At 42.1% G+C, this 23,215-nt stretch overlaps 1 protein-coding gene across 1 annotated transcript; it reads left to right on the forward strand.

Annotated features, from left to right (window-relative positions):
* Positions 1 to 16,332: 16,332 nt before the first annotated feature.
* Positions 16,333 to 22,218, forward strand: LOC145074156 (uncharacterized). The gene is made up of 2 exons (XM_079020567.1): positions 16,333 to 17,474; positions 22,168 to 22,218. The coding sequence occupies exons 1-2, from the start codon at positions 16,370 to 16,372 to the stop codon at positions 22,200 to 22,202; spliced, it is 1,140 nt and encodes a 379-aa protein (XP_078876693.1). The 5' UTR covers positions 16,333 to 16,369; the 3' UTR covers positions 22,203 to 22,218.
* The last annotated feature ends 997 nt before the right edge of the window (positions 22,219 to 23,215 follow it).

A 23,215-nucleotide genomic window follows, 5' to 3' on the forward strand; every position in this document is an offset into this window, starting at 1 on the left:
GTTAACGGATTCGGTTGTATGGATTCTTGGAGGATGTACTCCTCTTGGTTTACTACTACTGGTTGCGATTAAAGGCATTATGAACCTAAAGCGAGTAGTGTGTCGATCCTCTTTTGGCACACAAAGTGCTTGGCCATTTCACTTGTATTATGGGTGCCCTTCTTGTGCTCCTTACGCAGCTAAGGCTGTCCTAGCCTTGATTGCTATGAGTTGTGGTCTCCAAATGACCATTTCCTCTTTTAAAGAGTGCACATGATCTACATGGTTTTTTTCTGGTCCTACTGGTGGGTTTCGTAAGGCATTTGGAATGGTGTTCTTGTTACTTGTGGGAGATCGGATTTACATTGTTGCACATTGGGCTTTGCTTATGGTCTCCATTACTCCATGACGAAGAGTTGGAAACCAAGTGTCACTTTGGGGTACTTACGTTCTAGACAGAGGTGATGCCTGGTTCGTGAGGGTGTTGGCTATCGGATCGAGTTCGGTGCACATTGATTGTGGATTGGATTGTCTTTTGTGGAGATACGCCGTAAATTGGATAGGAGCCAATTTCTCGACTTGTTTTTGCGTGGGTATCGTTTTGGTTCTAGGTATGTCTATTCCAGGAGTACCTATATAGGGTGTATATGTATCTGGGAAGAGAAAGGTGAAGGGGTCTTGGGTTTAGTCTCAGTTGGGTAAAGCTCGTCAAGGGTTTCCCTGGCGCTTTTATCCTTGTTGGGTTCTTAGTCGGAATTCTCCCTTTCACGATTCATCCCTTGGTGTTCCTTAGGATCCACTTCTGGATTTTTCTCTTGGGCTTCTTTTGGTCTCTCCTTTCCCCATCCACAAATCATTGTGACAGGGTAGTAGAAGTATGGGTGAGGAATTTCAATTACGTCATTTGTGCAAGAGTCGCGGCTCGAGATATACGAGGATAGTTTAGGTGTGAGGGGTTTATAGTATCCTAAAATACTCCTATAGTATTTTAAACTTGATGTTTGAATTCTAGTATTCTCTTGTGTGCATAGTTGTTAGGTTTTAGGTTTGTTGCAACACCACCATCACTCCCAAGCACATGTTGGTCATATCTCAAATAAATATAGTTGATCAGGCTATATTGATCCCATATATGATTACATAACTGACCAGGTTTGACTGTAGCGTTCAACCTTTTGTTACTTTTGGTCTCTTCTCGTTATGATATTGGGTTATTAATTATGTATACTTTTATAAATACTTATATTCTTAAAGTATACTTTTAGGCAGAGTTTGTTTTAATCCCATTGTATTCATAGTTATATATCTCATATGGCTAGATATACCAGTTCACTATAAACAATGCTCTGATACCAATCTGTCACACCCCCGGACCAGACGGCAGAAACGTCCGGAGGCGTGTGACTTCATTGTGCAGTATCATAACAATTGAATCTACATGAAACAGAGCAATCCAAACATCATACATTGAGATAACAAACTTACATTGTTTACATATTTATTTGTTCTTCGAGTTACACAAAAGATACATAAGTAGAAAACTTCAGACTACAACTAAATGATCTTGCATTAGCGTCCCTTGTTACCTGCTTACGAGATCCCTGAGAATACAAGTCGTTTTGAAAAGCGTCAACTAAAAAGTTGGTGCGTTCATAAACATTTTTGTATAAAATCGTTTACAATTGTTTAGAATCGTTCTCATTGTACTTTCAGAAAATCTAATATTTTCTATGAAATCGTTTGAAGTCTTGCTTTGAAAATCATGGTTATATGTGTGCATGTCATTACTTTTGTTCATCCTTATAAGGAGTGATCTTTGAAAAGTATTGTAATTTGTGAAAACGAGTGGTGTCCGAGAATAGTTCTTTTAAATAGTAATAGTCAACCATTTCAAGAAAAATTCCTTATTTTCAAAAAAGAAATAAGGTTGAAAATCTTGTTCCTCTTATTGAGTAAAATTGAGTGTGCGTTCTAGTTTATCGTTATCGAAACCGTAGAAAAATTGTTTTCTCCAGAAAATCCTATATTTTCTGCTATAAAATATTCGTAAGTTCTAGTTTGTCGTTATTGAAATCGTAGAAAAATCGTTTTCTCCATAAAATCCTACATTTTTTGTTATAAAATATTTGTAAGTTCTAGTTTATCGTTATCGAAATCGTAGAAAATCATTTTCCATAGAGTCCTACGCTTTTTACTTTGTAAAATAGTAGTATTTCGACTCTATACTCGTCAGGAGAAAGAATCATGGCAATTGTGGACATTCTACATGGTGAAAAGAAAGGACAGTCAACGCAACAAATGCGAACCATCACCTATCACGTATAGGACAATCAACACAACGTGCCAAATTTTATTTATGAGGTTTTCCTTACATAATTTTCTAGTTAATATAACATATTCTAGTGAGTCGCTATAACCATACTAATCATCACGGAGGCCTGTGTTGGCGTTTCTCAAGCGCCCTCGGTTTGGAAAAGACATTTGTCACCCTAGACTAGCCTGTCTAGCTGTAGCGAACAGCGAAGGTGCGGGGTGTCAACCTCGTATAGATCTATACATAAATTTCCGCTCTCCCTCCAGGAGACTTTGGCTATATCTCCTTACAGGACTTTGGACATACACTAATATTTTCATATTTAGGTACTTTTGAGATTTGTCTAACTAGAATATTAACAATCTTTTGAGCAATCGTTAAGGATCCATTATTTGTTAGATAAATAATGAAATTCGTACTCATTGAATAGAAAAATCGTTCTCGTTCCATATCGTTGATTGTGCTTGTTAACTAGGTGTTCGTGTTTGTTCCTTTTCGTTTATTGAAAAATGAGTCATTTTAGTCAAGAGAAAAAGTGGCAAGTTATAATTTGTATAAATTTATAACTGCCGATTATGTCACGCATTTTCTGTTTTATGACATATAGAACATTACTTATGTTGTTGGAGGTTTTACGACAGCAGTTTATGACATGCAAGTATTTCTGTCATAAAGGCTCTATTTGTGTAATTTCTTGACGCAAACTTTTTTATTGAATATTTATAAAATACTCCCTGGTAGTTTGCAAAACAGTCACAAGGTTCCTATTTTAGAAAATCACTAGAAATGGTGTCCACTTAGTAAGGACGTCCCTTTTTATAACTTTTACCTTTAGACATGAAAGCATAGATAAAGGGGTTAAGTTGGACACACCCAATAGTTGGGACGCTCTTTGGTACAAAATATCCTCTGTTCTTTATGAAATTGTCAAATCCTTCGTTCATGAGTATATTACTAAATAATAATTTAATAATATTTCACACACACACATACAAACATACGTATATATGCAATCATTTAAGAATCTAGGCAAGATTTGACTTGTATTCTCCCCCAAAAACATTAAAACATTGAAAAAGGTGGGGTATGAAGCTCACGTTAGTTGACATGCTGTGTGATTTGAGGGGATGAGGAGGAGTTTCCAAGTTCCAACACTTGGGAGTTTTTTTGAGCTTAGAAATATCCTAAGAATAATTTTTGTGTAAATATAATGAAATTTTAGAATAATGTGAAGAATTGTTGTTCACAGAAGGTAAATACTTACCAAAAATCTGGGAATTTTTCTTGAAGGGATGAAACTTGAAGCTTGAAGGAGTTAGAGAGCACTCTTAGAAGTTTGCTAGAGGTGAAAATGAGAAGTGTGAAAGTGGAAGAAGAGGAGTTCACGTATTCTAAGTGGAGGGATATGAGTGACTTGACATTTGCTTGGAGGACTGGTGGGTAAAGCTTATTTCCTAAGGTTAGTGTGTGTTTATTTAGGATTTGCATGGGAAATGAGGAATTTCATCAAATCACAAAGTCGACTTCCTTGTCATTTTCTTGATTTAGGATAAGGTTTTCCAAAATCCCAAATATTTATTTTTATGAAAAATATGCTTAAAATAATTTATTTTAGCATAAAATGGAGGTTTAAGGGATTTAGGATAGGAAAAATACGAGTTTGGTGTGATTCCCAGCGCCAAACTACCTTAAAATGATGAAAAAGTGGTAAATGGTCTAAAATCTGAAGCTTAGAGGCGAATTCTGAAGTTGTAGTTCAATTTCCAGAGCATTTCTCAAGATTCTGGAGTCAACATGAGGGTTCCGAAGTGCTTAGGAGAAGTTCTGGAGTCATCAGGAAAGATCCGGAGTCATTCCTTACTTCCGGAGTCAGGTGCGAGTTGGGTTGGTTCGAACCGAGGATGCGAGGCTAGGTAGACTTCCGAAGCAATGCGAGGTAAGGTCTTCCGGAGCGAGGCTTCGTCCGGACTCACCCTTTCGGACTTGCGAGATTGTCCGAAGCAAGCATGGGCCTTCCAGATTCCTTATTGAATTCCAAGGGGGGGGGGGGGGTTCCGAAGCATGGGGGAACTTGGCTCCTTAAGAGGCATTCCGGAATAAGAAGGTTCAAGAGCAAGAGGTTCAGGACCAAGAGGTTCAGGACCAAGAGGAGTCCCGACCAAGAGGTTCCGGACCAAGAGGGTCCTATGAGGGCTTCCTCTTCCGGTTTTGAGTTGTTTCCGACTGCGGAAGGTACTTAGGGAGATTTGAGATATGTGGAGAGATTTGGGAGAGATTTCACATACTTGGAGAGATTTTGGAGATTCAATATACTTGGAGAGATTTCACATACTTGGAGAGATTTGGGAGAGATATCACATACTTGGAGAGATTAGGGATAGATTTCACATACTTGGAGAGATTTGGGAGAGATTCAATATACTTGGAGAGATGTCGCATACTTGGAGAGATTTGGGAGAGATTTCATCTTACTCGGAGAGATTTCGCATACTTAGAGAGATTTTGGAGAGATTTCACATACTTGGAGAGATTTGGGAGAGATTCACTATAATTGGAGAGATTTGCTTTCTAACACTATATGGCTCCTTAGGAACTCATATTGAACACTTAGGTGTGTTAGCACAAGTCTCACAATAGTCCTTGCTTACTTCAGGATGAAATTTCCTAGCCAAAAAGGCTAGTTGTGACACGGCGCAAGTAGGTCGTCATGTTAAACACTCGTCAATCAGTATGGTTATAACCACCTCACATTTTAACCTTAATTAACAAATTGGTTTTAAGGTAGTTAGTGCTTCAGTAATAACTTTATACAACATTAATGTACACTTTCATTTTCCCATTACATTCATATAGTGATCTTCTCACATAAAAGGCAATGCAAACTATTTTCTAGTAAAGATAGTCTTAAACATGGGAAAACATATATCATTACAAAAGACAAACAGAACAGTCGAGTGTTAGTACATTCAGTTAGAAGGGGGCCTATAATGCTAACTTTATGATTCCTCAGTAGATACATCAGGGATATATATATTAATCGGGTCTGACAGACAGTAGGATAGGGTTGTCAAATCGGGAAGCCGTGTCGTGTTATTGTCTGACACGACACGACACGACAAAGTTTTGTATAACACGAACACGACACGACAGGATGTCGTGTTTTTTTTTCATTAACACGAAAACAAACCAATTGAAACACGACAACACGACACGACACGACAAAGATAATATTACATAACTATTAGTATATTTCATTCATACTTAAAGATATATAACACGATAAAAACGACAAACATGAAAAACCTGACAACCACATGCTTAATCGTGTCAATTTCGTGTCGCTTTATGAACACGAACACGACATGACACGACATCGTGTTTTTTAATCTTGACACGAACACGACACGAACACGAATTCGAATTTTGATTTCGTCCCGATTTCATTTCGTTTCGTGTATTTTTGTCGTGCCATGTCATAAATTGACACCCCTACAGTAGGATGTGTGCTTTCCGCTTCGTTTCATGTTCCTTGTTTGGTTGTGGGCTTAGAGCAGATTCACCTAGTCTACTATCTATTCGATCTTAGTTATATATATATATATATATATATATATATATATATATATATATATATATATATATATATATATCCTGTATACACCTAGAAATCATAGGGAGTAACAAGTATGGGTCAGGTCATAGCATACAAATTCAGTATACCGCTTTTCTACTACAAAAACATACTTTTCAGATAGAACATTTAGTAGGCTAAACTAGAAACTTTTCAGTAAAAGGTTTAATTCATTTTATTAAACCAATACAACTTAAGGGACCTTTAGTGTTTAATTCTATAATACCTTAGTTTATACATCAGGGTTATATATAATTAATATCCGGTAGGCAGTTGGATGTGTGCTTTCCGCCTTACTTCCTGTGCCTTGTTTGGTTGTGGGCTTAGGGTAGATTCACCCATTTAACTATCTGTTCAATATTAGATTATATATAGCTAGTATAAACTAAGTGATTATAGAAGGAACTATTGTGGTTACCATTTTTACTAAAGGAAATATATGATTTTCTTAAAGAATGTTTTCATCAAATATAAAGAACTATTACAGTTAACTCCGTAAGTACCAAATGAATAGGCCAGAGTTGTATACAATGAAGATCTAACAAACAATGGGATGTGTGCTTTCCGCCTCATTTCTTGTTCCTTGTTTGGTTGTGGGTTTAGGGCAAATTCACACAATCGATTATCTGTTTGCTCTAGATTGTATATAAATTGTATCCATTTAGTACTCATAGAAGGAATTGTAGAGTCATTTTTACTTATCATCACATCAGAAAATATAGGATTTTCTAGAGGAACAGGCGAACTTTTCTAAAGAACTTACTTTTCATCGCTTAAATACTTATGAACTCACCAGCTTAAATGTTGATCTATTTCAAAATAACTTGTATTCTCAGGAAACTAGTAGGCAGGTACGTGCACTGGGATTAAGAAGAAGGAGTATAGTAGCTTTATGTCTTGTTTTGTTATTTACTTTTGGAGTCAATCTTTTGTGAATCGCATACTTTGTAAACATTTTAATATTAATGCAATGGTTGTTTCTTACTTTGATTACTATGATGCATGTGTTGTGATACTAAACATGACGTCCTCTGCCCCCGAATGTTTTCGTCGTTCCGGTTTGGGGGTGTGACAAATTGGGTTGGGCCTAGGCTTTGGGCCAAGTTGGGTAAAGGATATAAATGTCTTTTACTCTAGTATAGGCTTTTGGTATAAGTTAGGGACCAATTATTAATTGGATGTTATTGGTATTGATAGCTCGGGGATTGTCGGACTAGTTGCCAGAGATTTATCAGTGTGATTCAGCAGTTCGTGGTGAGTTTCCTCACCATGTTTAGCGGGTCGAAGGCACCAATGCTGGCCCATGATATGTTATGTTAGAATACTAGATGTCTGTGTGACTCTTGTATGTGCATGTGCTTGTATGCTAACCGGGCGGGTCCCTATGGTTATTCAATATGCTATTACATGTTATGCTTCTATGAATTATATGTGGGCGGGGCCCATTATGCGAGTTTGGGAGGGGCCCATTATACTCATTGGGCGGGGCCCGTTATGCAAGTGTGGGGCAGGGCCCGTTATGTGTTATGTATGTCTGATATGTGGTATGTTGGGGAACTCATTAAGCTTTTTGCTTACGGTTTTCTGTTTATGTTTCGGGTACTTCTGGTTCCAAAGGGAAGAGCTCAGGATGATTGTAGAACACACACTACCTCGTTCCGCATTTTGTGATTTACTCTGATCTAATATGTTTATTGATACATTTAGATTTTATGATGATGTATTTGGGATATTGGTTTTATTAAATTTAAAATGAATTTTTTGGGTCTTATTTTTGGGACGATACAAGTTATGATTTTATAAAAGATAAAAAAAACTAACCGCACTAATAACACTATTAATGTCAAAATAGCATAAAGAAATTGGTTGAGTTTTGGCTATCGTCACTAAAAGGAAAATTGTAGTACTCTAAGTTATGATAAAAAAGCAACCAAGTTACTCCGAGTTATCGTCACTAAAAGATAAAAAACCAACCGCACTAATAACGTTACAAGTTATGATTTTATAAAAGATAAGAACTTTGAAAGGAAAAATGTCAAAAAAAAAAACAGAGTTCATATGAAGGAGATACGATTTTTAGAAAAATACAAAATACGGGTTAAAAGTAAAAGTTAAAATTTGGAAACGCAACTTTAAGGAAAGTTGTAGTACTAGTAGAGAGCTACACAAATATATAAGTAGTGTAAGAAACAAGATTCATATGAGGAAGATATGAATTTTTATAAAATATGTAGAGTTGCACACCATGTTCGACATGAACGTATGACATCCACATTCGTCGAGATTAGGTATACATGGACCATCACAAGTGTGACATGTGGCAAACTCTAGATGGAGCCACGAGTCAAGTGCACGTCGTGCGTGAAGTGCACCGCGCACACAACCACTATAAATAAAGGTGTTCACTTTCTGATTTTCTCATATCCAAAACTCTCTCTTTATCTCTCAAGGTTTTTTAGAAATACTCCCAATGATGTGAAGCTTCGGATGCAATAGCTTTGATACTTCCGATTATGCCACTAGGGTGAGTTCACGGCCCCAATTTCACTATTTTAAATGTTTTACCGGGGGGGGGGGGGGGGGGATACATGTTTATCAAATTGCTTTATCAAAATATATTTATATCCATGAATATCAATCGTTTTAAAAAGCTTAAAACCTTAGGATAACGTAGCCATAAATATTATGCCTAGTTGTAAACTATGATATTATGCCTAAGAGTTATGATTCTTGATAATTTAGGAAGAGATAATACCTAGATGTTATAATGGCCAACTCCCTAGGATAACATAGTACCTAGAAGTAATGTTGGTCAAATATAGAGATATGCATTGTACCTAATCGTTACTCTATCCAAATATTAAGTTATCAAATTAACCATAATCAAGGTATATATATATATATATATATATATATATATATATATATATATATATATATATATATATATATATATATATATATAGACACACACTAAATAATTATGAGATCTAATAGATATAATTATCAAATATAAAATTAAAGGGGTTTATATTATGATAGTTATAGGAAATCACTAAGAAAGATAAAATATAAAATATAAAATACCTAAGGTTAATGAGTTAGTGAACTGTTAACATTCATCCTTGCCCGATTAAATTCGGTTACCCCCAAACCTATAATTGATAATCTTGCGAGAGCTAAGAAGATATGTATAGATCTATACGGGGGTTGACACCTCTCACCTGCGATTTCTAGCTACACTTCCGACGGGATAACTTTCTTATTAATCATTATTCGATGTCCGATGAAGCGTCGTGGGCAGGTTATCACTAGTCAAACAGTGTCGGTTATGGGGGCTCATGGTAATACATTACAACCACCTTAGAGGTCCGACTACCCAGAGGGATGCGTTAGAGTGGTAGATAAAATACGTTAGGATTAGTAAAACATCCCAAAAGATAGTAAATTAAGATTAATAAAATATCCTAAAAGATAATAAGATATAATCTTTATATATCCTACAAAGATAGTAAATTAGGAATTGTAGAGCATCCTATAGAGATAACAAGATAGGATTAGCAGAATGTCCTAAAAAGATAACAATTTGATAGGTGATATAATAAAACATAGGAAACCAGGAATTTAAGAATCATAAAATTTCTAGAAAGTTTACAAAAGAGTTTATTATCATTTACCTCAAAACCTATGAACTCACCAACATCAAATTGACTTTTTCAAAAATCACATGTGTTCCTAGGATGGTGTAAATATCAAGACAAAGAAGGGATTATCAGCTCTAAGACATTTAGGTTTTGTTTAATAGAGAGTTGTGGTTTGCGCTCTGTGATTTGGGTAATTTATGTACCATCACCAATCAATTCCCACCATCGGTCGGGAAAGGTGTGACAAACAGGAACATGTATGGCGTATACAAAACCCAATTGGTGTGGTGGGTTTTGGTTACATGACATGTGCGACATCATGCAATGAAGCGGGAAACATCTCGCTTCATCTTGGTCCAACAAAAACGACCATGGAATAAGACCAAGGTCTTTTCCCTTCCAAAGTGACCTACAATACCTCCAACATGGCTTTCTAATATAATTGAGTCCCGTAATGAGCTCACCGGGACGCATAAGCGGGCACACTTAAAAGGTAACCCTCACGTTATGAAATATCGCAAAGAGGCTTGTCTTGGCAACTGTTCCAAACAGTTCAAAAATATGGATCGTCTTGGTATAATTCTCAGATAGTATCAAAGCTACAAAACTGGAATTTCATCTCTGAAGTGAGCATGTGTTTTCGACTTAGAGCATTAACTATGGTATTTGAGGACCCACCCTTGTATCGGATGACAAATGAATAAGCATGTAAAAATTCGACCCATTTGACATGGCGAGGGTTAAGCTTTTGTCGCCCCTGGATATATTTGAGTGCCTTGTGGTCAGAATAGAGAGTAAACTTATTAGCTATCAAGTAGTGATGTCGATACTCAAAACTTCTAACAATGTCATAGAACTCCTTGCCATATGAAAATTATTTGTAGCACGTTTCATTGAACTTTTCGTTCAAAAAAACTATCGGCCTCTGATTTTGACTTGGCACACCATCGATCCTAAGACCCGAAGCGTCACATTCAACTTGTAATACTTCATTAAAATTAGGAAAAACTCAAATAGGAGCATGTGCGACCCTCCGTTTTAATTCATCAAACACATTTGCCACCTCTTTAGTCTAATAAAACTTTCCGCCTTTAATACACTTTGTCATAAAGGTGATGATAGTACTAAAATTTTGCATGAAACATCGGTAAAAGAAAGGCTAACCCATAAAAACTACGAATATCATGGATCATAGTACGCCAGCTCATGATGGCTTCAACCTTCAATTCATCAATTCGTATTCCATCACCTGAAACTAAGTAGCCAAGAAAGACAACTTCCTTAGTAAGAAAATGACACTTATTCCCATTAGCGTATAGTTTCTACTCCTGTAAGACCTCAGAAACCTGTCAAAGGTGTGACACATGTTGCTCGACACCCTTGCTGAAAACCAAAATGTCATCAAAATAAATGATAACAAAGTGGCCTATAAAGGGTTTGAAAACATGGTTCATGATACGCACAAAAGTACTTGGTGCATTTGATAAGCCAAAGGGCATTACAAACCACTCATATAGCCCGTCATGTGTCTTAGAGTCTGGTTTACATTCATCCTCGTGTCGCATTCGAATCTAATGGTACCCACTCTGCAAGTCAATATTGGAGAAAACCATTGAACCAAGCAATTGATAGATTAAGTCTTCAAAACGAGGAATATGGAATCAATATTTAATAGTTATTTTATTGACATATATACTATAAATACACATATGAAAGGTACCCCTTGTTTTCGAACTAACAAAGCTGGTACGACACACAAACTCATACTCTCACGTATTAGTCCCTTCTTAAGTAACTCATTGACTTGTCGGTGTAAATCTTCAAATTCTTTCGAATTCAAGCGGTAGGTGGGTTTGGGATAGTGGAGCTTGATAAAAACATTTATGAAATGTTAAATTACCCTCATTAAGGGCAAGATAGGTGGAATATATTCCGAGAAAACATCCCTAAACTCATCAATTAAGGGTTGGATTAGATCTATAATAGTTGGAGAATTGCCATTTTTCTTCTATTAATACCAGAGCATATATGATGGGTTGAGAGGTGAGCTTAGTTAACCCCATGAATTCTATTTTTGAGAGAACAAGTTATCAATACCATTCTCTCTTGTGTTGAGAGGTGCCAACACTCCAAACTTTCCATTAAGTGCTTAATTAGTTAAGCCACTAAGTCAACTTCTCATATCTGATCCTAAATGATGTCTTAACACATGAAGATGGCAACTTTACTCCTTTGCATGTCTTAATGGGACCCAATACTTGTTCTTGACCAATAAAACCGATAATAAGAGCCCTAACTCTTGCATGGTCCAATATAACACATCAAGATTGCATTTTTATGCACAAAGAACCTCAAAAATGCTAAGATCTACCATCCTTAGCTTCTAGAGTAGCTCATACTCTCAAGCATGACTTAAGGGACCATAAAATGCACAAAAACAAGCCCTAACTAGATCTAAGATAATGAACCATCAAGTTAAGAGCTTTATACCTCCAAAAGCTTCCCAAGTTGATGATGATTATGGATCCACAAGCTCCAACCACACTAATGCAACTTCCAAGAGTTATTCTTCCTTCAAGATCCCCAAAAACACTCTCAAAGATCACTTCCAAGGTCAAAACACTCAAATGGAAATAAGGGTTTCATTCTCAGGGTTTAGAGAGGTGGAGGTTGGTCATAAGAAGGTCCAAGATCAACTTAAGGTGTTGAAATATGGCTCAAACCCTAAAAATTAGGGGTTTCCCAGGCAGTCATACACCATGCATACTCCATGTATGCCTAGCCTACGTGGATACCTTCTGCAACTAAGCTATTGACTCAGTATGCCCAGCGTACTCCTAGCGTACACCCAACATACTGGTCAGGGACCAAAATGCAAGAATTTTCATAAGTGAAGTGCAAAAAGGAAAAATACCTGAAATGCAAATGTTATAATTCTCCCCCACTTGAATCAGACTTCGTCCTCGAAGTCCTTCACTGCGAACAACCCCGGATAATGCTCCCTCATCTCAACCTCAGGCTCCCACATCCATTTTCAACCCTTGTGGTGCTGCCATTGTACCTTCACCAACCCCACAACCATGTTCCTCAAGGTTTTTGTCTTTTGGCCAAGGATCGCCACCGGTCTCTAAATGTAATTTAGTCGATCATCCACCTGAGTATCTTCCAATGGAACGACCGCGGAATCATCAACCAAACATTTCCGTAGCTGAGAGACGTGAAACGTGATATGGATCTGACTAAGTTCCTTAGGTAGATCCAATCGATAAACAACCCTGCTCACCCGAGCCAAAACCATGAAAGGACTGATATACCTGGGGCCCAACTTGCCCTTCTTCCTAAATTGGATGATACCTTTCCAAGGTGACACCTTCAGGAGAACCATGTCCCCAACCTGGAACTCTAGATCTAATCGGCGCTTGTCGGTATAGCTCTTCTTCCGACTCTGTGTTGTCTGAAGTCTACCCCGAACCTCTTGAATCAACTTAGTAGTCTTGAGTACAACCTCACTACTCCCCATGACTCGCTAACCGACCTCACCCCAACATATCGGGGTCCTGCACTTCCTCCCATAGTGCATCTTAAAAGGAGGTCGATCAATGTTGATGTGATAACTATTATTATACGAACACTCCGACAAAGGGAGATACATATCCCAACTCCCAACAAAATCCAATACACATGCTCAAAGCATATCCTCCAAGGTCTGGATAGTCCGCTCACTCTTTCCATCAGTCTGCGGGTGGAAAATCGTGTTGAAATGAAGACGAGTACCTAACTCCTTGTGAAACCACTTTCAAAACCTGGAAGTGGACCAGACATCCCTGTCTGAAACCAGTGAAATCGGCACCCCGTGTCGTGCCACAACCTCCCTGATGTAAATTTCAGCCAACCTCTCTATAGAGATACTCTCCTTAATCGGAATGAAATGTGCGCTCTTGGTCAATCGATCCATGATGACCCATATCGAATACACTCAGTGCGAAGTCCGTGGCAACTTCGTGATGAAATCCATAGTAATCTCTTCCTATTTCCAAATAGGAATGTCTAACGGCTACAACTTTTCATAAGGTCGCTGATGCTCGACCATAACTTTCTTGAAAGTCAAGCACCTCTCAACATACCAGGCCACATCTCGCTTCATACATGGCCACTAATAGTCAAGTCACAGATCCCTATACATCTTTGTTGCTCCAGGATGAATAGAGAACCTCGAGTGGTACGCCTCCTCCATCAAAACTTGGTGCGCACCAGCTGAATATGGAACCCACGCCCACTGAATCGAAGGTAGCCACCCGACTCACTATGCGCTCACTCTTTCAGTGTTATTCCTCTATAGCCTCAACATGAGCCTCTCATATCTGCTCTAAAAATGGAGTAATCAATTTCATCCTCAAACACATATCCCTGATCAGAGTCGTGACCGCCTTGCGGCTGAGAACATTGGCCACCACGTTGGCCTTCCTTGGGTGATAAAGGATCTCACAATCATAATCCTTCACCACATCCAACCATCTATGATGCCTCATGTTCATATTCGATTGGTCCACCAAGTGCCTCCAACTCTTGTGATCTGTATAGATAGTATAACAGACCTTATAGAGGTAATGTTGCCAAATCTTTCGGGAACACACCACAACTCCCAGCTCCAAATCATGCATAGGGTAATTCGCCTCATGAGGCTTCAGCTGCCTCGAAGCGTAAGCAATAACATGACCCCTCTGCATTAACTGTAACAGCCCGGAATCTCAGGTATTATTAAAATTATGTTTTTGAGGTGATTTAAGAGGGGACTCGGCGAGTTGGGGCCAAGACTCGCCGAGTAGGATCGCAGACTTGGTCGCGGGTCCGCGACTGGACTCGACGAGTCCAGATATGGACTCGGCGAGTCGATGCTGTTCAGCAGAAACCCTAACCGTTCAGTTTGAATCGTATATAACGCCTCTTAGGCCGTCATTTTCCGTCTTTTGATCAATTGAAAGGAACCCTAATCGTTGTGGACGTCTAGGGCAGGAGAGAAAGCTTTTGGAACTTGGAGGAACTTGCTAGGCAAGAAGAAGAAGGAATTGGCCAAAGGAATATCAAGGAGGATTGAGTCCTGAGGTTTGGGGAACACAGAGGGAACGTTCTCAGGTAATACTCGGATCAATTCTGTTAGTTAATGTGTTTATGGACCTAGGGTTTATGAAAAACCCATTTAGTGATTAGATGGGTATTATGTCATTACCCAAATGTTATACCCTCTGTAATGAGATGTTTAGAAGTCCAGAGAGTCCCATAGTTGTATATCTTGGGACCATACGTAATTCAGGAAGCAGTTGCTCGTCTGCATGGCATGGACTCGCCGAGTTGTTCTTCAGACTCGGCGAGTAGCATGAAGATTTACTGGGACTCGCCGAGTTGTTCTTCAGACTCGGCGAGTGGAGTCGGGGTGGCCCCACGATTCTTTCAAGGGTAACTCGTCGGGTCGAGGAGGGTACTCGACGAGTAGATAAGGAATCTCAGAAAGTTGAAAGACGTCTAGACTCGCCGAGTCGCCATGGGACTCGCCGAGTCCGGTCGAGCTGACCGTTGACCGTTGACCAGAGTTGACCTAAGTCTGACTTCTTAGGGATAGTCACCCTTAGAAGTTATAAGTGTTAATGAGATATGTGATGATTATAGGAAGGTTGTAGCTCGTCGGATTGTGCACGAGTGATTTCAGGAGTTGCTAGCTTTCAGCATTTACGAGGTGAGTCTTCTCACTATACTGTACCCGGATGGGTTTGACCGTGTGACCGGAAGGTCGACTATGTTATGTGATATGTATGCTATATGTGGTAAGTTAAGTGTTATATGTGCTATGTATGATATGTGGGCCGGAAGGCAATTATGTTATGGGCCGGAAGGCGTTGTATTGCGGACCGGAAGGTCAGGGCCTGGAAAGGCGTATGTGTGTAAGTGTATATTGGGGAACTCACTAAGCATTTATGCTTACAGTTGTTGTGTATGTATGTATTTCAGGTACTAGCGAGGACCGTGGGAAGGCGCCGGCATGATCGATACACACTGAAGATGGTTTTTATGATCTTGGGATTTTGAATAATTGTATTGACTGAATAATTAACTATTTATGCCTTGTTTTTAAAGGAAACAATTATGTTTTAAAATTGAAAAATTTGTTTGAAAAATTTGAGTTGTTACAATTGGTATCAGAGCCTTGGTTTGAGGGATTCGGGTGCACCTTTGGGGGTAACTGAACTCAAACCGAGGATTTGAGGAAACTTTTCAAATAAAGGCATAAACTTTTGTAAATGGTTTTGGGGTAAGCAAGAAAGAAGCAGTGTGTACGATCAGTCAGCGCCCGAGCGGTAAAGATCCCCAAAATACCTTACAATATCATATGATATGAATTGTTATGCATGCTAGAAGACTAGGTATTCATGATAGGACTAGAGTGGCCTGATTTGTGATGCCTTAGTGTAGGGAAGTTTGCTTATATGAGATGTTTTGCTAGTATGCGGGTAGATAGTGCATATCAGAAGTAGAGTACTCACTATCCGAAGTTTGGGGAGGAGGACTTGGGATGAACACTGATGCGGTGTGGTCGGTAGTATTGGGCCCGTACTACCGAGGACACCGGGTCAGTGGGAGACCCAAGTAAGAATCCCTAGATATCGGGGACGGGGTAGGGTCGCGTTATCGAGTGCAATTACACTTGATAGAATCTCTGATAGTTTTATGTTGTATTTCAGAGATATCATGGTTAGACCGCGTCACGGAGCAAGTACGAGCGGTGTGAGTGACGAGGATATTCGTCAGATGATCCACGAGGAGGTGGCGGCGGCGATCCGGGCTGAGATCCCGGAGATGTTTGGGTCTATCAAGACCACCCTGATGGAGACGTTCGACGAGCGGTACGCCGCATTGACTGAGGCTGCAACCGCTGCAGCTACCGCAGCTGTGGCCGCTGCTAAGCCACAGGGGGGTGATTCATTGCTGTTCCGAGAGTTCAGCAACACGAAGCCACCGGAGTTCGATGGGACGCAGGATCCGATTGCTGCGATGAGGTGGATCGCAGATATAGAGGGGTGCTTCTACACTTGTTCATGCCCGGAGCACCTGAGGGTACGGTTCGCTTTGAACCAGCTCCGTCTGGGAGCCAAGGACTGGTGGAAGTTCGTGACGGCGAACTTCACTTTAGCAGAGACTGCGGCAGTGACATGGGAGGGGTTCACTACCATGTTCAGAGATGAGTACGTTCCCCCGGTGGAGCGGGAACGATTGGTTCAGGAGTTCTTAACCCTCAAGCAGGGTACTGATTCGGTGGCGGCGATCACGCGGAAGTTCCATGAGAGGGCGATGTTTTGCCCCGAGCTAGTGGCCACAGAGCAGGCTCGGATGAGCCGGTACTTGGGTGTTCTGAGGAGGGAGATCCGGGAGTTTGTGTCAAACTCCACTTACCATACTTTTACTGAGCTTCAGGCGAATGCCAGGAAGCGTGAGATCGAGTTAGAGACTCAGGCCAGGGAGGAGGCCGAGTCTCAGCAGGCAGACCGGCGACCGGCTCAGTCTCAGCCGGCAGCCAAGCGGATCAAGTCCGCCGATTCGAGGACGGGAGGTTCGAAGAACCGCACTTGCGTAAAGTGCGGTAAGGGTCACGATGGGGCGTGTCGAGCCGGTGCTTGCTACAAGTGTGGCAAGGAGGGACACATTGCTAGGGAGTGTCCCAAGGGATTTATGGTTTGCTTTCATTGCAACCAGACCGGCCATCGGAAGGCCGAGTGCCCTCAGCTTCGTCAGGGATCTGCACCTGTTGCCAGGACTACTGAGACTCGACCGGTGAAGGTCGAGGCCCCGAGGGCTCGTGGGAGAGCCTTTCAGCTGACTGCGGAGGAGGTCCGCGCTGCGCCCGATGTTGTGGCAGGTATGTTGTAATTCATGTATTTATTTTTAATGTCAAGATGTTATGCTTATGTTATTATATGCGTAGGTACTTTCCTTGTGAACTCTGTGCCTGCCTTAGTGTTATTTGACTCGGGTGCGAGTAGGTCCTTTGTGTCCTTAGCCTTTAGTCAGCATATCGGCGTTAGTCGTGAGTCGTTGAGTCGACCTTTGAAAGTTTCTATAGCTGACGAGAAGGTGATCTGTGCTACGGAGGTTCTTCGGGGATGTGTACTAGAGATTTTCGGGATTGGATTCCCAATTGATCTGATTCCTATCGCGATGGGGGATGTCTGTGTCATCGTGGGCATGGACTGGCTGAGCCGGTTCGGCGCTGTCATCGACTGTGAGCGTCAGTTGGTGACTATACGAGACCATAGTGGGGGAGTTCTTTCGGTGTACGGTGAGGGTACCCGTTCAGGATCAGCTTTTTGTTCGGCCGCTAGAGCGAGGCAGTGTCTACAGCAGGGCTGTAGGGGTTTTGTGGCGTATGTGATGGATACGCGGGAGGTTTCTGAGAAACCGAAGACAGTTAAGGAGGTCCCTGTGGTACGTGAGTTTTCAGATGTCTTTCCCGAGGAGTTGCCGGGAGTACCGCCTGTGAGGCAAGTAGAGTTTAATATCGATCTGGTTCCGGGGGTAGCACCTATTGCTAAAGTGCCCTATCGTCTTGCACCTCCAGAGATGCAAGAGTTGTCCTCGCAACTCCAGGAGTTGCTGGGGAAGGGATTCATTCGGCCGAGCAGCTCGCCATGGGGAGCACCTATTCTGTTCGTCAAGAAGAAGGATGGTTCACACCGGATGTGCATTGATTACCGGGAGTTGAACAAGCTAACGGTCAAGAACCGTTACCCGTTGCCGAGGATCGATGATTTATTCGATCAGTTACAGGGAGCATCTTGGTTTTCCAAGATCGATTTGAGGTCAGGTTACCATCAGGTGAGAGTACGGGATGAAGACGTCCAGAAGACAGCGTTTAGGACGCGATATGGGCATTATGAGTTTGTGGTGATGCCTTTTGGACTCACCAATGCCCCGGCTGTGTTCATGGATCTCATGAACAGGGTATGCAGGCCGATGTTGGATCGGTCAGTGATCGTATTTATCGACGACATTCTGGTGTATTCGAGATCTAGAGAGCAGCATGAGGAGCATTTGAGGGAGGTCCTCGAGGTATTGAGGTCGGAGAAGCTTTATGCAAAGTTCTCCAAATGTGACTTCTGGTTGCGGGAGGTCCAGTTTCTAGGACATGTGGTTAATCAGAAAGGGATATTAGTCGATCCGGCCAAGGTTGAGGCGGTGATGAGTTGGGAGGTGCCGAAGTCACCCTCTGAGATCAGGAGTTTCCTTGGGTTGGCAGGGTATTATCGGAGATTTATCAAGGATTTCTCCAAGATCGCAGTGCCACTCACCAGATTGACCCGGAAGGGTGTTACATTCTCATGGGGGCCCGAGCAGCAGACCTCCTTTGAGACACTTCGCCAGAGATTGTGCGAAGCCCCGGTATTAGCTCTCCCAGAAGGGATGGAAGATTTCGTGGTATATTGCGACGCATCAATTTCGGGATTGGGTGCAGTGTTGATGCAGAGGGGTCATGTGATAGCTTATGCGTCGAGGCAGCTGAAGCCTCATGAGGCGAGATATCCCACGCATGATTTAGAGTTGGGGGCAGTAGTGTTCGCTCTCAAGATTTGGCGTCACTACTTGTATGGGGTTCGATGTACGATATACACGGACCATAAGAGTTTGAAGTATTTGATGGATCAACCCAACCTAAATATGCGTCAGAGGAGGTGGTTGGATGTGGTCAAGGATTATGATTGTGAGATCCTGTACCACCCAGGCAAGGCTAATGTGGTAGCCGATGCATTGAGCCGCAGGGCGGAGAGCACTCCATTGCGAGATGTATGCTTGAGACTGACCGTGATGACTCCTGTATTGGATGATATTCGTAGGGCCCAGGCAGAGGCTGTGCGACCCGAAATGCAGAAGAAAGAGCGGGTTGTGGGGTTAATCTCAGAGTTTGTCAAGGATAGTCGAGGCCTTATGACGTTTCAGGGTCGGATTTGGGTACCGTTCGTGGGCGGTACGCGTATTACGTTGATGGAAGAGGCTCATAGATCGAAATTCTCGATCCATCCCGGTGCTACAAAGATGTATTTGGACTTAAGGAAGGAATATTGGTGGCCCTGTATGAAGAGAGACGTGGCATGGTTCGTTGAGAGGTGCTTGACCTGCCGTAGGGTTAAGGCTGAGCACCAGAGACCGCATGGCAAGTTACAGCCATTGGAGATCCCCGAGTGGAAGTGGGAACAGATCACTATGGATTTTATCACCAAATTGCCAAGGACTGCTAGGGGAGTTGACGCAATTTGGGTGATTGTGGATAGGTTGACGAAGAGTGCACACTTCCTTGCCATCAGTGAGAGTTCTTCAGCGGAAAAGTTAGCGGAGATATACGTGAAAGAGGTGGTATCTCGGCACGGGGTGCCGATCTCGATTGTGTCAGACCGCGATGTGCGCTTCACTTCCAGGTTCTGGAAGAAATTCCATGAGGAGCTGGGTACTAAATTGCATTTTAGTACCGCATACCATCCCCAGACAGACGGTCAGAGCGAGCGGACAATTCAGACGCTGGAGGACATGCTCCGGGCGTGTGTGTTAGACTTCGGGGGTAGTTGGGATGCGTATTTGCCATTGGCAGAGTTTTCCTACAACAACAGCCACCATTCGAGCATTGGTATGCCGCCTTTCGAGCTGTTGTATGGTAGGAGGTGTCGGACTCCCATTTGCTGGGGAGAGGTGGGACAGAGAGTGATGGGCAGCACGGAGATCATACTCCAGACGACAGAGCAGATTCAGCAAGTGAGACAAAGGTTATTGACTGCCCAGAGCCGACAGAAGAGTTATGCAGACAGGCGCCGATCCGAGCTTGAATTTCAAGTCGGCGACTTCGTTCTCCTGAAGGTCTCTCCTTGGAAAGGAGTGATTCGATTCAGGAAGAGGGGCAAATTGGGGCCCCGGTATATTGGACCATTTCGTGTGGTTGCAAGGATAGGCCGGGTAGCCTATCGGTTGGAGTTGCCAGCGGAGCTGGGTCAGATCCATGACACTTTTCATGTATCGCAGTTGAGGAAGTGCATAGCCGATGAGTCGGCAGTGGTTCCATTGGGGGATATTCAGGTGGATGCGAGCCTGAATTACGCGGAGAGACCAGTGGCGATCAGGGATCGGAAGATCAAGGTTCTGAGGAACAAGGAAGTACCTCTGGTGTTGGTTCAATGGCAACACCGTAAGGGATCAGAAATGACTTGGGAACCGAAGCGCGAAATGCGGGAGCAGCATCCGGAACTATTTGCAGAGTGAGACTTCGAGGGCGAAGTCTAATCCAAGTGGGGGAGAGTTGTAACAGCCCGGAATCTCAGGTATTATTAAAATTATGTTTTTGAGGTGATTTAAGAGGGGACTCGGCGAGTTGGGGCCAAGACTCGCCGAGTAGGATCGCAGACTTGGTCGCGGGTCCGCGACTGGACTCGACGAGTCCAGATATGGACTCGGCGAGTCGACGCTGTTCAGCAGAAACCCTAACCGTTCAGTTTGAATCGTATATAACGCCTCTTAGGCCGTCATTTTCCGTCTTTTGATCAATTGAAAGGAACCCTAATCGTTGTGGACGTCTAGGGCAGGAGAGAAAGCTTTTGGAACTTGGAGGAACTTGCTAGGCAAGAAGAAGAAGGAATTGGCCAAAGGAATATCAAGGAGGATTGAGTCCTGAGGTTTGGGGAACACAGAGGGAACGTTCTCAGGTAATACTCGGATCAATTCTGTTAGTTAATGTGTTTATGGACCTAGGGTTTATGAAAAACCCATTTAGTGATTAGATGGGTATTATGTCATTACCCAGATGTTATACCCTCTGTAATGAGATGTTTAGAAGTCCAGAGAGTCCCATAGTTGTATATCTTGGGACCATACGTAATTCAGGAAGCAGTTGCTCGTCTGCATGGCATGGACTCGCCGAGTTGTTCTTCAGACTCGGCGAGTAGCATGAAGATTTACTGGGACTCGCCGAGTTGTTCTTCAGACTCGGCGAGTGGAGTCGGGGTGGCCCCGCGATTCTTTCAAGGGTAACTCGTCGGGTCGAGGAGGGTACTCGACGAGTAGATAAGGAATCTCAGAAAGTTGAAAGACGTCTAGACTCGCCGAGTCGCCATGGGACTCGCCGAGTCCGGTCGAGCTGACCGTTGACCGTTGACCAGAGTTGACCTAAGTCTGACTTCTTAGGGATAGTCACCCTTAGAAGTTATAAGTGTTAATGAGATATGTGATGATTATAGGAAGGTTGTAGCTCGTCGGATTGTGCACGAGTGATTTCAGGAGTTGCTAGCTTTCAGCATTTACGAGGTGAGTCTTCTCACTATACTGTACCCGGATGGGTTTGACCGTGTGACCGGAAGGTCGACTATGTTATGTGATATGTATGCTATATGTGGTAAGTTAAGTGTTATATGTGCTATGTATGATATGTGGGCCGGAAGGCAATTATGTTATGGGCCGGAAGGCGTTGTATTGCGGACCGGAAGGTCAGGGCCTGGAAAGGCGTATGTGTGTAAGTGTATATTGGGGAACTCACTAAGCATTTATGCTTACAGTTGTTGTGTATGTATGTATTTCAGGTACTAGCGAGGACCGTGGGAAGGCGCCGGCATGATCGATACACACTGAAGATGGTTTTTATGATCTTGGGATTTTGAATAATTGTATTGACTGAATAATTAACTATTTATGCCTTGTTTTTAAAGGAAACAATTATGTTTTAAAATTGAAAAATTTGTTTGAAAATTTTGAGTTGTTACATTAACACTGCTCCCAAACCTGTGATAGACACATCACAATATATCACAAAATCCTCAACACCCTCTGGCAGGGTCAGAATCGGAGCCTCGCATAATCGCTGCCTCAAAGTCTCAAATGTTGCATGCTGCTTAGGCCCCCAGTGAAACGTGATGGTCTTCTTTATCCACCAAGTCAAAGTAATTGCTATCTTGGAGAAATTTTGAATGAATCTCCGATAGTAACCTGCTAATCCAAGGAAAATCTGAATGTCATATGGAGACCTCGGAACCTCCCACGTCATCATCGCCTCGACCTTAGCCAGATCAACCAGAATATCGTTCTGATTGACAAGTTGCCCCAAAAATTGCACCTCGCGTAACCAGAACTCATACTTGTAGAAATTTGCATACAATCTCTCCCTCCTTAGAGTATCCAATACCTCCTACAAATGCTCCACATGTTGTTCCTGGGTCTTGTAGTAGACCAGGATGTCATCGATAAACACATTCACAGACCAATCCAACATGGGTCTACATACGCGATACATGAGATCCATGAATGTGGTTGGAGCATTGGTGAGCCCGAAGGGCATTAACACGAACTCATAATGACCATAACGAGTCCGGAAGGTCGTCTTCTGTGTATCTTCTTCTCTGACCCTCATCTGATGATAACCCGGTCGCAGATCAATCTTGGAAAACCAGGACGCACTGTGAAGCTGGTTAAATAAATCATCAATCCTTAGGAGTGGATAACAGTTCTTCACCATTAGCTTATTCAGCTCCCGGTAATCGATGCACATCCGATGCGTCCCATTCTTCTTCCTCACAAACAAGATCGACGCTCCCCGTGGCGAACTACTCAGTCGGATAAATCCCTTGTCTAATA

The sequence above is a fragment of the Lactuca serriola genome, chromosome 9 (assembly GCF_051521515.1).
Source record: "Lactuca serriola cultivar US96UC23 chromosome 9, Lser_US96UC23_V15, whole genome shotgun sequence".
NCBI classification, from domain to species: Eukaryota; Viridiplantae; Streptophyta; class Magnoliopsida; order Asterales; family Asteraceae; genus Lactuca; species Lactuca serriola.

What these genes read in the sequence shown, in the direction of transcription:
- LOC145074156 (XM_079020567.1), top strand. Translation starts at nt 16,370, where the DNA reads ATGATCCACGAGGAGGTGGCGGCGGCGATCCGGGCTGAGATCCCGGAG. An exon ending in TGCGCCCGATGTTGTGGCAG is followed by an intron (nt 17,475 to 22,167) that starts GTATGTTGTAAT and finishes TATGTATTTCAG; the next exon opens with GTACTAGCGAGGACCGTGGG.